General features: G+C 42.6%; 3 protein-coding genes across 3 annotated transcripts in view; 1 reads left to right on the top strand and 2 right to left on the bottom strand.

Annotated features, from left to right (window-relative positions):
* The window catches only part of LOC117751798 (mitogen-activated protein kinase kinase kinase 11), a 37,543-nt gene extending 34,992 nt beyond the window's left edge, over positions 1-2,551 (bottom strand). Inside the window, exon 1 of the mRNA XM_034568719.1 lies at positions 615-2,551. Within this exon, the coding sequence (XP_034424610.1) occupies positions 615-1,371 (757 nt within the window). The 5' untranslated portion in view covers positions 1,372-2,551. The remainder of the gene's footprint in view (positions 1-614) is intronic.
* A 5,740-nt stretch (positions 2,552-8,291) lies between these two features.
* drap1 (DR1-associated protein 1 (negative cofactor 2 alpha)) lies at positions 8,292-16,237 on the bottom strand. The gene is made up of 7 exons (XM_034568727.1): positions 15,599-16,237; positions 14,870-14,942; positions 14,183-14,276; positions 12,468-12,593; positions 10,134-10,224; positions 9,953-10,041; positions 8,292-8,718 (listed from the first exon to the last, which is right to left on the bottom strand). The coding sequence occupies exons 1-7, from the start codon at positions 15,638-15,640 to the stop codon at positions 8,529-8,531; spliced, it is 705 nt and encodes a 234-aa protein (XP_034424618.1). The 5' UTR covers positions 15,641-16,237; the 3' UTR covers positions 8,292-8,528.
* c18h11orf68 (chromosome 18 C11orf68 homolog) lies at positions 15,846-18,000 on the top strand. Its single transcript, XM_034568726.1, has 3 exons — positions 15,846-15,864; positions 16,202-16,275; positions 16,756-18,000. The coding sequence occupies exon 3, from the start codon at positions 16,782-16,784 to the stop codon at positions 17,523-17,525; it is 744 nt and encodes a 247-aa protein (XP_034424617.1). The 5' UTR covers positions 15,846-15,864; positions 16,202-16,275; positions 16,756-16,781; the 3' UTR covers positions 17,526-18,000.
* The last annotated feature ends 104 nt before the right edge of the window (positions 18,001-18,104 follow it).

The following is an 18,104-nucleotide window of genomic DNA, read 5'->3' as shown; positions in this document are numbered from 1 at the left end:
AGCATCAAAGTCCAAAGTGTGAGTTGTGGTGGTGCGGAGATGGAAAGCTTCCTTGAATTCCTGACCTTTGCTAGAAAAGCATGGCATTTTGTGCTGTCAACAACACATATTTGCAGGCCTTTCTGGCCTCTGCAGCCTTGGCCTATCTTCTACAGCCAGGGAGTCACATGACTGGGCCTCAATCCAAAAAGATGTGCTGTCGTAATACTAATCTCGAATGCTTTGTCATGATTTTGACCTGGAGCTCAGGATAAAGCGGATATATTACCCCAAGCACAATGAGTCAGACTGGAACAAATATGGTACAGAATCAAGAGTAGAGAGACAATTCAATTTCCAACACTAAAGAGTTAATAATTCTACTGGATGCATTTGTTGAGTGTGTTGAGAGAGTTTGAAAGGTCTTTATTCTAGATATGACCTTGTAAACACCAAGAGATTCCTTTAGCAGCTTTGTGTACACTAGTACACCATGTTCCAATGCTGCCATGGGACATGTTGACCCACAGAAGCCCCAGTAAATGTTTATACATTTTATTTTCCTCTGTGTATCCCTAACAGACAGTGGGTGAACTCAGCTAAATTAATCAACACTGCAGACGTGATGGACTTACTGTTGTTGGACTTGAGATCTCGGTGGATGACGGGGACAATGGCCTCGCTGTGCAGGTACAACATCCCTTTGGCAATCTGCACGGCCCAGTTGACCAGGACCTGTGGCGGGATGCGACGTCCTGCCAGCGCCCGGCTCAGCGGGCCACCTGATGCATACTCCATGATGAGGCACAGGTTGGGCTCCTGCAGGCAGACACCTTTCAGGGCAATGATGTTCGGGTGCGTGAGCATGGCGAACAGACGGGCCTCCTGCCTCACATTCTGGGCCGTCACACTGATGTCCTCGTCGGGGTCCTGGCGTGCTGCCTTCACGGCCACCAGCCCGCCTCTCCATACACCACGATACACCTTCCCGAAGCCACCGACGCCAATGACCTCCTCCAGGCTCAGCTCCCGGAAATCCAGCACATCAGGTTCGAACTCGCCCACCACGGCCGGGCCAAGCTCGCTGACAACGCCGCTAACTGGAAGTTTCCCGTATCCACTTGGCTTGAAGGAGCCATAGTTAGACGGGAAGATGCCCACCTTGTCGTTGACCTTGCCCGCCCACCAGCCCTCGTCCCCTGATATCTCAGTGTCCAGAGAGAGGACCTCCACCAGGTCACCTTTACGCAAGGTGAGCTCATCTTTACAGGACGCCTCATAGTCGAATAAGGCTGTCCACACGGGATTGGTGAAGTTCCCTTTTTGTGATTGATCCAAATTTTTCCAGTTCGACAGTGAGCCACGGCTGAATATGTTCTTCAGTGGCTCCATGGAGCCTCAAGCAGATGTTTTGACTGGATCCGATTTTGCACCCGAAGGGTTTGAAAATAAAGTACAAAGGAGTACTTTATTGAACCTCGCTCCCTTTCCTGTCTTTCTTGTTGGTTCATCAGGGACCAGTGAAATGTATTCAAACGCTTGACCAACAAGTGGGCTACAGGAGAGGATTCAGAGAGAACTGAACAGCAAGTGTCTTTCATTCGTCTTCACGTGAGATGCAAACCTCTACATTTGAAAATGCAGAACCAGCCGAGAGACCGCTCTTGTTTTCTTGAAGTGGATCAAAGCTCAGAAAGGCAGCATGGTCGCCACTGAATTTCTCTCTGTGCGAGTGATGTGGTGTGTGGTTTCCCCAACACATGGTTTGAGCACAATATCATTTCACCGGCCTGTACTTCAGAGGCTTCTGAATCACCTCACTATGGGCAAATAGGCCAGTGGCGTCCCTCATGCAAAAATTGCCACCTGTTGAGTTGAGATTATGAGGACCAAAAGTACAAAGACGAAAATAAAGTAGCCCAAAGCTTGTTGGGAAGTACTTAGATTGTTGCAACTCCAGATTAAGTTTCCCACAGCGTTGTGTTGTCCATTTTGAGTTTTATGTATTTTTAGCCATTAAGTGCAGTGGCCACCACAAGCAGGAAGCGCTGAGAAGCGGAGAAGAATAGCAGGAAAGGAGCATTCAGTCCGGCCAACCAGAGTTTTACGACGAAGTTTCAGGGCCAGTTCGCATTAAGCCCAAACCTCCAATAACCGCGTCTGGCCGCAACTTTGCTGCGCTCCCGCATCCCAGTGCGCGTGAGTATCCATGATTACAAGAAAGCACGCAACGAGCTGCGCTTTTAGAACAACATAAAAATAAAAAATAAAAAGTAGTTTAGTTTAGTAACAGGAAGAGCGAAGCAAACCTGCTCGGCTCCACTTCCCAGGGAGCAGCGCGCAGGAAAGAAAAAAACAGGTTCCGTTAGTTCCTCGTCGGAGTTGAGCGCGTGGCCTGGTGCTGCCCGGTGGTCCCGGTGTTACAGTCGGTGGTTCACCGGAACTGCGCCTCCAACTGCGCGTCTCATCACGCTCCTCTCCGTAGGTCGGTGCTCACTCGTCAGGACCTCGAACCACTCGTACGTGTGCGCTGACAGTCCGTGCGGAGGGTGGGGTTTCTAAACTTCTTCTCTCCCAACAGGAAAAGAGTCAGATGACAGGCCACGGTCAAGCCGGACACAATTCAGCGGTGGCATTTCCGGTCGTCGCTATCAACGTAAAACCGATCTCATGAGCAGCTGTATTTGAGTGACAGGCGACGTGAGGAATATTTATAGAATTTTTGCCTTTTGCTGTTGATCCAATAAACAGTAGCTCACACAACAACTGCACGTTACAACTTCATTAGTTAAAATGAAATCGAATGTCCCTGTATCTTGACATGACTTTATCATTCAGTCAACATGCTGCTGCGGGAAAAGTACATCGTAAGCGGAAGATCACACAAAGAATGACTCTTATACTTTATTTACATGGTCTGTGTATATTTTTGGCCTTTGTGATAGAATGATAAAAGGCAAGAATGTAATTCAAGCATCATAAAGTTCTTTTTTTGGAACACTTGCATACTGTTCATATTTCATGCCTTCACAGGTACAGGTCCAAGAATGCCCTCATTATAAGTGTCGACACCGAATTTTGAAATAAAGACCTATTTAGAATGTATAAATAGCCATTAATAAAGATAAGATACGATAATCCTTAATTAGTCCCACAATGGGGACATTTTCCGGATTAGAGCAGCAAGAGTCAAAATAGGCCTCGGTAAGTAATAAGTAACATGCAATGCTTCGGTGTAAGGAATATAAAAAAATGTAGAAAAATATGAATGGAATTGAACTAATTAATACAGTGTAAAAACAGGAGAAATATGTTGATTGATAAATGGATGATTAATCTTTAATTTATGTTTCAAAGAGAAGGGAGAGTGTATTTTTTAGGTTTTACACCACTTGTTTTTGGAGAAAAACATCTACTATCACACAGTTTCATGTCCTGTTTTACCTAAGACTAGAAAACATTACAGACATAATGATTTAAGTAATGTGACACACTTCAAATAACACGCAATAAACTCCATGTGCACCAAATAGCCACAATTTCTAAATAAAATATTAAATAAATTTAAATTTTTAATTAGATATAAGTAATTATCTCCTTGTGTACATATATGCATATATGTGTATAATGTATTTATGAGAGTTTGATTTTGAGTTCATGATTTCCCTTTGTTCTCATGGTTATCCTCCTGTTAACTTTTGTGTCACCGGCAGCGCAACAAGCTTGACAAAACAATAGCCACAAAAATAACAATCTAGAGTAAGTAGAGGAAGAAGATTAAAGTTTTCCGATAATTTCTAGGCTGTCATGGTGTTGGGTTGAGCAGGACAATAGTTTTTATGCAGTTAGTTTATCAGTAGTTTATTTTGGATAGAAAAAAATGCTTTAACTTGGCTCTTATTTTGAAATTCACCCCAGAAGTTATTTTTGTTTACTATGGATGACTTTACATTAATGGTAGCAGGTGCTAAATTCATGTCTACTAAACAAAATTCATTTCCTTAAAATATGCTTTAGATTTTATGTACAGTTTCCTTTACATAACATAGTTGACCACATGTAACTACTGTGCGTTTCAGTGATGCCACTGTACACACTCAATAAAGTTTATTCTGTATATAAATGTACGAATGGTTATTTTAAATACATGATATATGTTCTTTTGTGCTTTACACTCTAGTTGATTTTTTGCATCCGTCTGCTGCTACAATAAAACAGTATGTTATAGTGTTTTCCTATGGAATCAGTTGAAATGTTACACTTTGGTGAGACTAAATATTCAAGGACACTAGTTCATTAAAATCCCCCCCATAGTCACAGAGAAGAGGACAAAGTGCTGCTGTTGGGTTTCTGTGAGGAGAAATTTGTTAAAGATTTTCTTTTGTCTGGTGTCACTTTGAACATAAAAAGGGGGGTTTGAAGCTTCACTTAAAGCAACACATTTAAAAGGCCTCAGCATGTGGCAGGTTTCATGTGCTTTATGCAGTTTGATGGGGGCAACTTACCCGACTGCGGCGGAGGAGCCTTCACTGAAATCTCATTTGAGAAGGTTTAGATTTACCGCTGTAAAACTCTACACAAGATAAAGTGAAATATAGTTTTACTCCAAAGAGAATACTTACTCTCGCTTTCATCTTCCTGCTTTAAAAGCAGCAAAATAGTTCAGCCAATTCTTATGATAAAAATGTACAAAGCACTGCTTCAGCAATGTAAAGTTATTTAAACAGAATCTAATATTCAAACAAACCACAGGCTATAATCTAAAGTAAATCTTCATATAATGTTCTACAAATGTTTGCTCTTCTGATCGGACTTCATAGCTATGACTTTATGTCTTTCTATGGAAGACAATTCCTGTTCAGTAAATCAAAAAGAAAAAATGGATAAACCTTTTACTACTCATGACAAAATGAGGAGATACTCAGTCAAAATTTAGAAAATCTCTTAACTGACTAAGTATCTTAGTGAGTCAAAACAATAGACTGTATGTGGAGCGTCCATGGGTCTCTTGAAAGGCCCTATAGAAATTCAAGCTATTATTAGGGTTGTTAAAGCTGGATGACATGTCTCCACTTCCTCCTGCCAGACAGAAATGAAGCCAGTATATCCCGGATACGAACACTGCCATCTTGACAATTTAGAGCCAGAGTAATACACGAAGAAGACTCTGACGAAGAGGAGGCAGGGTTTATGACCTAAGTGACCAGGGGGTGATTTGGCTCCACTTCTGAGAAACAGTCTACCGTAAACATTTGGGACATATACACATTTTCCCTCTTTTGGTTGAAATGGGCTTCCATACAAACCAAACCACTAATGTAAAAACAAAAAAAAAAACTGATTTCAAGAGCCACCCAGTGTCCAATCATTAACATGACACACTGATAATAATCTCACGCCATATGCCTACATCATAGTTTGTCAGATAGTTAGTTAGATATTACACAACACAAAAATCAGAGATGTTTCCAGTAAAGAGGAGAATTAAAAACAAACACTGAGAAGACCCAGTGAACAAATTGCCACTGTGCAGAGTGATGCAAACAGAAAACTAAAATCATGTATGTATTCAAACTCTCTGCACTGTCTTCAAGCTTCTCTCTCTAACAGCCCCAGTTGCTTTGCAGTTTCAGATTTCACACACACACATTCCAGGCCTCTAGATGAAACAATCAATATGACAATTTGGTAAGAATTTGTATTTTCTAAGCTTTTTACAAAGTGCATGAACAATTTTCAAAATACATTCAATGATGTGTGGCTTTGCTCAAAGCTGCAGAGCCAACAGTAAACAAGGAACGACTTCAATGTTCCCATTACTGAATCAGGAGTTGTGTATGGATGTTGGACATATAATTGGCCCCTCTGTGTAAATGGTGGCCCCTTTATTGCCCCTGATTTAGGAAAATCATAGATCAGCCCCTGCACTTTGATATTTAAACTACATCTTGTAGATAGTACTTTCATTGTGTTACATGTAATGGAAAATCCTGCGACTTTAACTTGAGCAAGTGATCTCTGATTGTTATCTCAACTCTCAGCAGTTTATATCTGCTTTGTCCTCTGTGTTTTCCAGCCCTGTGTTTAAAATGAAATCAAGTTTGCCCTGTCTTACTCTGTCCTCACTAGATGACAAAACACCCCCTCATTCCACCACCAACCAGAGCAGAGAGACAGAACTGGAAATAAGAAACAACCCAGTACAGATCAGAGTGTGTGTTCGTGAGCTGGTTCCCACTGTTCCCTGTGATCAAGGCCACAGACTGGAACACAAGGTGCATTTTAAAACACGTGCTTTTCAAGTGGCTGCACATGTGAAAGGATTTTGTTCTCGCAAAGGTCGGGGAATTCCTCTTTTTGCCACATTTTCCCATGTTTTTCGAAAGTAACAGAGCAGCGCACAGCGACTCAGTGGCTTCACGGGAGGGAGGGGCTGGGAATCACAGGGCCACCTCTGGCCCCCGCTGGCTGCTGTGTGGAAACAGTGTGCTTCCTCCCGCCAGCCCTTTGATCGCTCTCCTTCCCCTCCCCTGCTTCCCTGCACCATGGCTGCCTCTTGTTTGGACACCGACCTCCTAAAGTCAACCACCTAAGACCCCCCCCCTCCCATTCACACACACACACACATACACAATCACATCAAACTCCACCCTCCTCCCAGTCCGCTGAGTCAACGCTTGTGCAGGAAGGATGCAGTTGTTTATGCGTCCCTGGCTCTGTGTTGCTTGGTCAGTCGGGTGGGGGTGGAAGGTGCGGCTGCATTTACACGGCAAAAAAGTGTTTAAAAAAAAAAGTAAAGAGGGCAGGAGGAGGAGCGAGGAGGCTGGACACACACAGACTCAAGGACAAGTGGAGCAGGGTGTGTGTGTGTGCCCGTGTGCCCGTGATGGTAACAATCACCTTTTCAGAAACCTGCAGTGTCTTGTGCTTATCTGATTCAAATGCCAGCAGGAGACCGAGGACAAACAGCTCTTGTCTTTCAGGTTGCATGAGTCATTGGCCAATAAATCAACACAAGATATGTCCACGAGGAAACTTTTCAACATTGCAACACACACACAAAGTAAATAAACCAAAAGGAGAAGAAGCTACAGCATCGAGTCAGGACAACAAGGACGTTTTCTAAACATGTACAACTGTAAATCGAAAGGGAAGCCACTTTGAAGCATTTTGCGTACAGATACAGCAGACGTCGGGTGCTGCTCCTCCACCTGCTGAACAAAAAGCTGCGTCTGAAGGTGAACGCTGTTGCTGATTTGCGAGACGTGAGGAAGCATTTCAGGCTCCTCATCTCCCCGACATGGAAAACACAAGAAAACCTTTTATTTAAATTGAAATATGAACTTTATTTCACCCATACAAAATAAAAAGAATGTTAAAAGTTTACAATACAGTGTCCATGTCTATTTGGAAACATTTCATACTGAGACCGACATATAAATGGGAGCCCCGTCTCTGCTTTACATCTAAAACAATCTAAGATAAAGGAGAAAATGACTGGAGGGGTGGCCAGAGGAGAAATTAAGAGGGGACGAACAACTTTAAAAACAAAGTCATGGTTCTGGATTCTTCTGATGGGCGATTCAGGGGGAATTTAATGATCGTATAAAACAATACAGGAGCTCGAAATGCCTGACAGCATCAAAAACAACAATGTAAATCATTAACCAGCTGATATGGTCGTCTCCAGGGCTGTGGTCATGAACGTTTACAGTCCTCTTGATAAAAAGCATGAATTAAAAATAGATAACTAATTCAAAAAAAGCTGCGGCTTGCTAAACTATAGCAAAAATACACCTGCGTCCTCGTTTATGTTAGTTTGATAATTTAACTGACTTGTTGATGAAAAGCCCGAACAGCAATTATTCATAGCCAATCGATAATATAATATATAGACTATGACCTTTTCCCTTCGACAAGTGCTGATCACCTTCCACAATCTTTACAAGCTCTTGTCCTGAATTCCTCTCTATTATTCGCCTTTGTATGATTATTAAAGGCTGTAATTCAGGCTTTAACAACCAATTGCTGATTTATTTTCTTTCAAGCCAACCTGAGGGTTTGCATGACGACTGATACGTTCCCTTCATCATGTCTATTACAGAGGATCAAGGTAGAAAGGAAAGTGCCAAAAGAAAAAGCTACGAGGCAACACAAACCACACCTATCCTGTCTGCCGGGGGCTCATGGCGAAAACAGCGACGACTGCCATTTTTAATAGTCAAAATAGAACGACTGACTTGTTAAAAAACATCCTTGTTGAACTCTCCTCTACAATAAAATAAAACCCTTTTTTTTTTTTTTTAAAAGAAAAAGAAAAAAGAAAATTAAAACACATAATATACAACCAGTTTTCTGTTTCCTGTGGCGGAGTCTCTTTCAGCCGGCTGTCGAGAGGTTTTTTCTGCCAGCAGGCTGTGATGAAGAGTCTTTCCCTCCTCTGTTTAGAGTGCCCGCCGCAACAACAACTCAAGAGATAGAAAATAAAGCTGAAAGTGTATGTGTTTGTGTGTGTGAGAATGATTGGTGGAGGAGGTGGGAAGACGGAGCTAAGAGTCATAGTCTTCATCATCGTCGTCATCCTCGTTTTTGTGCGGCGCTGGGGCTGGCGGAGGCAGTGCGACGCTCATCATGGAGGGGTGCGGGGCGAAGGCCATGGTGCCCTGGGGCTGTGCTGGTGCCATGCTGCCCGTTGAGGCCGTGTCGCCCATGTGCATGTCTTGGGGGGGCGCGTCGGAGCTGCGGGGGCACAGGCAGACGTGTGAGAGATCAGGGATGTAGTATCACAAAGCACACATCATTAAACACAATCTTCTGCAGTCAGACGTTATTGTAAGGTCTCAAGGGTCAACGTTTTACACTCCATAACACTAATTAGAGTATATATATAGTTAGTACTAAATATTTATATAAAATACAATATGAGCTTGACTTCATCTCAATAAACCTGTCCATGGACCTAACAGTTTGTGTTTTTTGGGCTCTTCACAAAGCTGCTTTACCACCGTCCAAACATTGCACGTATCCTAAACTTGTGACTTTCATGTATAGCACAATTGTTAAATGCATCATAGAAGCAGTGGGCTTCCAGTTGCCACATTTTCTACAATACAACTAATAAATCATGTCAGTGTGTAATCATATGCTGCTGTGAAAGTGAAGCTGAGAGAAGGAAATCACACATTCATCCTCTCACCAATGACAAGTCAAAGGACACAATTCACAGGGGTCTTGGCAGGGTGTGAAGAGTAGCATATGGTGGCTAATGTTAGCTAATGTTAGGCTGACATTGCTGTGTTCCTTACAACACTGAGCATCTTCAATGACTTGATGACTCCTCTCTCTCCTTGTGCTACTGTTTGAGCTTCACCACAACCTTGAGATGGTCCCTGGGGGCCACAGTGGAGTGTCTCTTTAAAGACAAATGGGGATTAGTCTATTCACAGACAATTAATTGGCAACTATTTGATAATCAAATGATCATCATTAGTCAGCTAATGTTTGCTTGTCCCAGTGTCATGATAGAAAAGTTTTAAGCAGGAGCTAGCTCGAATGTCAATTTAAAAACACCTGGGACTGTTGGGCCTTGGCGGAGGTATGCACCCTACTAAGCGCCACTTATTTATCTTTGCCTCAATTAGTCATTAAATTTCACGTTATGTTAGTTAAGTGTTTAATTCAGAAGGTTGCTGTTATTGGGGATGGTGTTGCATTTTTACGAATGTTTGTTCTGTTTATTCAAAATTAATGAAAAGCCAATGAACATAACCAAACCAAAATCTCCTCATTTTCACAAGATACAGACTAGACATGCAAATACCCAAACCCCTCTCCGGGTATTTGGCCTGAGAGGACAATTACAAAGACGCACATGGTGATGCCGATGTTTGCTGTATCTGTCCAGAGGTTTTGGATGCAGTGTTTTTTTTTTTTTTTACAGTATCATAGTAACACAGGCGATCTGTGTCCCTACCTGTTGAACCTGGCTGCAGCCTGTAGATTTGTGCTGGACTGAGAGCCGTCCTCCTCGTCCCCCTCCGTCTCGCTGTCTTCAGAGTCATCCTGCATCGATCACGAGGAACACAACAATGAGCCACCTCTCCACAAATCTTTCAAACTACAGATAGTTATTGGCATGCAGACGCAGCTCCCACCTCTTGCTCTGACTCGGTGCCAGACAACTTCTTGTCCTTGCCTTTGGAGCCGACCCCTCCATTCTTGCGTCCAGTTCCTGGTTTCCGACCCCTGGGAGTAAAATAAAACATTTTTAGAAAAATTATATAAGGACACATGAAGGTAATAAGCTTTAAAAAAGTGGAAAGAACATTTGGAGACATCTGATTAATGGCTGTGCTAAAAGATTCTACATAAATTTCATGATCTGTGCAGACCAGAGTAAAGGACTGCTGTTTGCTGCTTTCTGGTTGGAAAAATGGCTCACACAAGGAAACAAGTTATCTAACATTTTTTCCTTTTAAAACAGTTTGCATTCATTAACCATTGTCAATTCCCCTGTTGATTGTGAATCGATACTGCACACATTCATATTTTGGGCATAAACACCCATTTTATATATATATGTGTGTGTACATGTAATTTGTCACAAAGCACCACAGCTACACACATTTCAACATCTCATAAAACTAATTAAAAATTAGAAAGTCAATTTGCAGCATAAATCTGCAAGACAGTTAATGCCAAGATGGAACATTAAAATCACTGGAGATAATTTCAAAGCAGAGAATAATGTGACCAACACTGCTGATGGAAATTCGTTTGAGCCATTTATATTCAAAAGATGCTGTGACTCCACAAGCCTCATCCTCAAAGCAGAGGCGAAACATCTCAATATTAGCAGCTTGCAACCACTTTAAATTAATGTGAATCGAATCGGCCACACTGTTTAGTGAGAAGAAGACATCTTGCTCATTTATTTTGTGTGTGATTCTCTGCCAGACTCTCTGCTTCAATTTAGCAGCAATGGCGATGTTTGATTTGACAGTCAATACGGCTCTCTCTTCTCTACAATCCTCAGTAATTAGTTCTCGCTCTGTGAAGATGAATAAATGTGCCCTTTCTTTTCTTTTTTGGCTGTTGTTAGTCTTGCGTAAGAAAATAAACTGGGAAAAGTAATAAGGTAAGAGTGCAAAGATGACTAACAATACTTGTATCAATTTCATTTTCCAGGAGAAGCTGTTTCAGGAAGAGGTAACTGGCTTTGAGTGCATGTAAAGATGGCTCTCCCGTTTGGGATTCATTACTTTGTAATCTAATAGTTTGGGTGCATGAACCTATCAGAGACGACAGAATGACAAATTGATTAATCAAGTGATAAACCAGGTTAATAAGTAAAACTTAGCAGCATAAAGATGCAGTGACTGTGTATGGAACAAGCAGTATCCACTTTGACTGGTAGTCACATGTGTGTGTGTGGGGTCCAGGTATTACTCATTTTGTGGGGACATAAATCTAAACAGTCACAATATGGAGAATTGCTTCCTTATGGGGACACAAATCAAGTCCTTGTTACGTAAATGAGAACATTTTAAGGTGGAGACATCCTTTAAGGTTAGGGTAAGGGTTAGGTTTGAGTTAAAACGCAGTACTCTTAGAGAGTTCTCAGACATGACCTCTGTAGGATGTCCGGAGAGTTGGGTCCAGACTTTCTGAGGAGGTTGCCTTTCACAAGTGCACAACACAGCAGGAGATTCTCTGCTCAGACGCAACAACACTGAAATCCTCAGAGCATTTAGGCGAGGGGGGGGGGGGGGGGGGGGGGGGGGGGTTGCAACAGGCAGACGTAGGACATCCGTGTCGGCTATTATCAACAAAAGCTTTTTTGACATCTTTGTCAGTGTCTTCCAAGTGGCACGGAAACGGTTTTTCATGCAAAGATATTTGTTTTCTTTTAGTTTCTTTCATTTTTGCTTCTGTCGTGAGTTAGAAATGTTATCAACACACCCCCTCCCTCGCGGTGAGCCCTGTGGAGGATCTCATGCTGTGTTCTCACATCAGCTCCTCTGCACGTTCTGTGGACTTTATAGTAGGGGACTGGCCAGACAAAGTGTGCCGGCTCTTTCTCTCGGACATTTGTGTTCACACATACAGCCCCTCCAGAGAAAATCGGGAGGATCTGCAGAGTTCAGTGCATGTCTGTAAGCAGCTTTAATGAGAGGCAAGGCATGGGCACATTGGGGGCCATGGCTATTAAAAAGTACAGATTAAATCCTTTGTAAAATACAGAATTGATTAATTAAAAAGCCCAGCATAACAAATTATTTTTGTATAATAAAATAAGGTTTAACGGGACCAATGAAAGAATTGGGGCAGTGGGAGCTGCAGCCTTTTATTCAATTTTTCATGGCTCGCATGGTCTCTCCTCCGACTGTAAAATGAAACGAACCCTGCAAATGTTAACATGACCTTAAAAATAGCTTAAATAATAGTTAATAACTGTGAGTGTTAGTGTGTGTGAGAGAGAGAGATACCTGCGGGAAACTTTTTCTCCTCCCCCCTCAGTGTGGTTCTCTTCCCCCTCGCCCTGCATGTCTGGCACTGTTGCCACCAGGTCTTTCAGGAAATCAAACTGTTGCTCCAGTTCAATACACTGTTTTCTGTGAACAACACAAGCACACACTGTTCAGTCAGACCTCTGCCTTCTCTACAGAGTCAAAACACATTCAGTCAGCAAAATGTCCGCCTCATATCAAATTTGAAAAGGCGATAAAAGGGGAATAAATATTCATTACAGCAACTTGAACGCGTAACACTATCATCTCACTCTTGGCCATAAATACTTTCAGATACAGCACAAGGGATTTGATGAGGCAGTTTGTTGCAAATCCACTCAGCAGCACTATTTAATGCTACATCCACACTTCTGATTCTAAATTCACACTAATACGTCACTTCTGATACGTTGACATGTGATCTCCACAATACTTTGGAGTTTTCAGCCCATTAAACTGAGAATTTTTCTAACAGTTTGAAAACTCTAAGGTTCTATTTTATTCTGGTCCAGTTTAGGACCTTATACAGGGCGGGTTTTATACGAACTGGCTGAACCAACTTTATCATTATGACAACCAGTTGCCGACAGCATCACAGCACTAAATCCAACTTGTATTTCCTTAGTAATAAGCAAAATGACATGATTAACATAATTCTATATTCTTTTTAAGGACCGTCACAGTCTGATGAGTTGTGTGAAAGTTTCTGTCAGGCAACATGAGGGAGACCAACTTTCAGCAGAAGCACCGGGAACTTTTACAGCACATGATGTGTCAGACATAGTCTCAAAGATAACTAAAAAAGTTCCTACAACATTTCAGATTTCACGCCTACAAAGTTTGATGGTTGTTTTGACAAATAAAACATTATGTGTCACTCAGTGTAGAGTGATTGTATTGCTGCTCCAGGGAACGGTCACATATACACAAATGCATGCGAATATCATGGATCAAAGTTCACCAAAGTTGAACTCCACATGAAGCCTTGCTGTGGATTTTCTCCGCCACAGGAAGCAAATATAGTTTCACCCCTCGCTCGTACAGATTGGATGTGAGGGTTCGTTACTGCTACATTCGTGTATGTGTGGCCGTGCCCTCACTCTCTGCTGCTTCTTCTTATCTGGTGTTTATTGGCAGCAGGCAAACCTAATTAGAGGTGCATTATTGCCACCAAGTGGACTAGAGTTGTTGCAGCCTCGACAGTCTCCTCAGTTTCAGTCTACTCAGGAGCTTCTACTGAATCTAGAGAAACATCCAGCAATTAAATTGGGGATACTGGTCCAGTATTTAGCTTAATGCCAAACTGGTTTGAGATTTTTTACACTCGCCTCAAAGTGCGTTTTGCCCGTGTTATGCTTTAACTGCGTACATAGGCAGGAGGCAAGCAATGATTGGTGCGCCCTGAGTAACACTAGCCTTACAGGTATTCCCACAATATGCAATGTATTATATGTGTAATACGGCACCTAAAAATGTGTGTAAAAAGGAAATAAACACAGCACCTTTTCAGCTACATGCATCCAAAATCATAATTCAACTTTACCATAATGTCCTATAATTATGGTAAAGACACAACATGAATTCACATATAAGGTGTGTAAGAGAGAATGACTTGGGCAGAGGATGTCTTAGAAATCCAAAGTCCAACTCCAGCACAGGGAAAGACACACAACTACAGAAGTATAGAAACTTACAGATGTGACGTTGTCATCGTCTTTGCGTTCCTCGACTGGGTGACTTGACAGGCCTTCGTAAGCAACGATTCCAAAAAAAGCTCCAGGGCTCTCGCTGACGTCTCCGTTAAGGAAAGTATGATGCAGCAGATCTGTGTCCATCATTACAATAAAAATATGTAACTTACACGGCCTGGCTTGCACTGACGCTGCATTGAGGCTGAAAACTTTCACAACTGATGATGAAAGACATGAACAGGCTGACTGCAACACAATAATGACAATGAATATTGTTGATGAAAAATATCACTTAGAACTGATTTTGCCTGTTATTTGAAATAGTGTTATAGAGTGCAAATCCACAAATTTGTCAGATGGGGTGACTTGTGTTATTTCAATCATCAGTTAATATTTTAATATATTATATTAAAAATGCCCATCATATGCCCCCCGAGAGCAAAAAGTGATCTTTCTAAAACAACAACATAAGTTCAGCTTTTGTCTTTCAATTATTCCAATTGATCAAATATTTCAGCTTCAGGTCAAACAATTGGTTTGAGGGCCCTGGAATGAATGAATGAATGAATGAATGAATGAACGAATGAATTCAGACCACATAACACCACACAACACATTCACACCACTCGTACTGATGATCACAGACGATCCAGACCATGGATCTGTGGAGATATTTGGCAGGAAGGATACAAATTATAACGGGGACTGCTGCAGCCACCTTTCCTATTTCTTCATCTGTCTGCATAATCTTCTTAATCCTCGCCTGTAATGACAAATGGGTTTGACTGTTTAGTGTGTGTACACAATGAGTCAATACAGGTGAATACGGTGACACAACAAAGCTTTACCGTTGTAGTTATAAACAGACTCAAAGCAACTTTCGCACCCCAAACCCATTCACTAAAATGTTAGCAAGATACAATACAGAAAGTTTGAGTTTAGACCATTAGTGGTATTCAGCTGCCTGCACGTTTAAAACCGTTAACTCCCGTCGTGTGGATCACATCTACTGTCGCAGGTGCCCCGTGGATGTATTGCTCATTGTGCGGCTACAACAGAAAACAGCTGATTTACTCTGATACCCCTAACCCCTCAGTTTCACTTAGCTTGCCATGCTAAAAACAACGTTAATTAGTGGGGTCGCTAGCTAGCTAACGTAGCGCACCTTTAATGAATCGTTGTAAACACTGGGGAGCCAATACAACCAGCGACGGTCCTCACATGAAATGTAACGTCTCGATAGCACAATTTACATTTTAGTGGTAAAGTTCTTGTGTTTACTAGCTGACCTTTTAGCCCCACAGGCAGGAACACAGGCCAAATCCTACTCAAGCTAGCTAGAGGAGAATTTAGCATTATTCACACCAGTTTGCTAACGCTAGCTAATCTTTACGCCGGTTCGGCGAAGTTCAAACTTACCGGGGGGAATCTGGCGTTGTATTTCTTCTTTTTGCTGGGCATAGTTTGATCGCGTGGAAGGCCGACCTAAGATAAAACGCACTATATTCTGGATTTTTACTCTATATCATGTGTAAATCGCCTCCTCCGTGCACACACACACCAGATAGCGGTGGCTAGCCGGCTAACACGTTAGCACGTCGTCGTCGTCACTCGTCGCCTCCTGCCTGGCGCGTCAGTTCGCAGGGTCCCAGCGCCGTCAGGTTGGAGCACACGAGGAATATAAAGTAATGAAAGTATTGTTGATCGTGATTAATAGTGTGAGACTGACATTTGATATCTATACAATATAATAAATAATATCGAACCTATAGATGATCGGTGGGTGTACACAACCCCGAGGCCCCCGGTGAACAAGAGTCGTGTAACTACATTATTTAATTCAGTACTTCATATGCTTACATTGATAAATAAAAACGGTTATAGCAATAATTCAACCTTAAAAGTAAGACTTAGTTGCCGTTGTTATCTTTGCTTTATCAAAAGTAACATCCAGATGTACATGAATTGATATCAAATTGTCTGACATCACAGTGGAGTTTGTCATTTCGAGCTTGGACGCAGAAGGAACTAGACTATCATCTGCGCTGCGCGTGTGCGGGAGAACCACACTGGACAAGAAACTTCAACATCTGCAGGTGGGTCAAACTTTAATGCAAAAACTCTTTTATAAATCAATGCACGATCATTTCAATTGTCCTCAAGCAAATCCGTGCTTTATAACGTTAGTTGGAACAGTCGGCTGGGGTCCATTCTTTATCCAAGAAGATGAGAATAAACGATTGCTACAATGGCTAGAATGGCTAGCCAGCTTGCTAGCTACAATGAAACTAGATACGCGTAAAAATAAGTGTTTATTTCTGCGTGGGTTTATCGCTGTTGAGGGCACACACAATAACGAAAGTCTTTTTCATACGGAAGTATTTTTCATACGGAAGTGAGTCTGGGGTGGACAAATGTTAGGCGTGGAACAAGTGTTGCTAATGTAGCATGCTAGCTAGCAGCACTAGTAAACACCCGCGAGCTACAACAGCTGCCCACCTGTGTCTGGGTTTGAACCAACACAGAGGCTGCTGATGTGGTTCAAAGTTTAACGCACGACTCCATCATTTCTGCAGGACGATCCTCTCACACTGACGGCGACATGGAGGAGGAAGAGGCCCCGGTCGATGGCGAGGTGGAAACCACCTTTGCCGCGGAGACCTACGCCGCTGAGTCCATGGCCGCAGATCTGGACCCCTGGAATGTGTTCGACTCCAGAAAAACGCCCAGGTCCGAGTTTGAGGGCTGGCTGGAGACCAACAGGCCCTCGCAAGTGTATAGATTCGGCGACGAGGAAGGCGGTGGCAGCCCCGTGGGGTGGATCGCCGTGCTGGGCCCGGAACACGGCCCCACTGGTTCTGATGTGATGGGTCTCCAGGAGAGCTGGGAGAAACTGTTGGGCAGTGGCCGGTCTGTCTCCTTCGAGACAGTGAAGGAGCTGGCCCTAAACCACGGGGTCCTCTCAGGCAAGTGGCTAATGCACTTGGACTCTGGTTTTAAGTTGGACCATGCATGGGAGTGTGTGGCCAGAGCAACCCTGGATGGTAAGATCTCCATGGTTAAAGTCAGTGCCTTCGATCCCAAGGGAGATCCCCAGCAGGTCATATGCTGCTATAACCAGAACTTCACTGATGAGAGCGATGTTATAAGGCTGGACTCTGCCATCCGTGCCACAGGGGTCAAGTGCTCCCTCTCCTACAAGCCAGACGTGTACACACACCTGGGAATCTACCGCAGAAACCGCTGGAAGCTCTGCCCAACCATTTACGACAGCAAATTTGACCTGGAGTGCGTACCGAGGCGCTCCCACATCATCAACAAAGTCACCAATCTTGAAGTAACATAAGCTGGTCGGAACAAGAGGATTCGTTTTGCAGGACGGGTAAATGAAGAGGCACATAAAAGGTCCCATGAGATTGGCTGGATAGTCCAGAACACTGATTTTTATGTTGGAGTCTGTGGTTGAATGTTTATCTCAAGTTCTTCCTTGTTGCAAAAAAGGCACTAAATCTCATTTCAGTTTTGTCTTCTCATGCTGAAATGTCAAATTGTATTGAATATATTGTAATCATAAGTAAGAATATTTGTATTCTTGAGGTTCTGTTTCTAACACAATGATACTCACCTGACACAGTGGCTCAAGTTTGGGGGGGAAATTGCATCAGATGAAGCATTTCTTTTTGATGCAATATACTTCTCGTTTATTTTTTTCTTAGAGTTGCCAAATAAAAAATCTTTCAAAAACCACATGCATATGCTGTTGTTTTTATTGTCGTGTACAATGTGTTTAGATTTGGACAGAATTAATTCATTTATGACAGCAAAAAAACTGTACAGAGTTCAATCCTGCTTACATCATACTAGTATAAAGCTGCCTAATGCCGTCTCAATAAAGCAAATTAAACTGTCGCGTAAAGCAAGTTGA

Source organism: Hippoglossus hippoglossus, chromosome 18, assembly GCF_009819705.1.
Source record: "Hippoglossus hippoglossus isolate fHipHip1 chromosome 18, fHipHip1.pri, whole genome shotgun sequence".
Lineage (NCBI taxonomy): Eukaryota > Metazoa > Chordata > Actinopteri > Pleuronectiformes > Pleuronectidae > Hippoglossus > Hippoglossus hippoglossus.
This window is presented reverse-complemented; position numbering and strand designations above follow the sequence as displayed.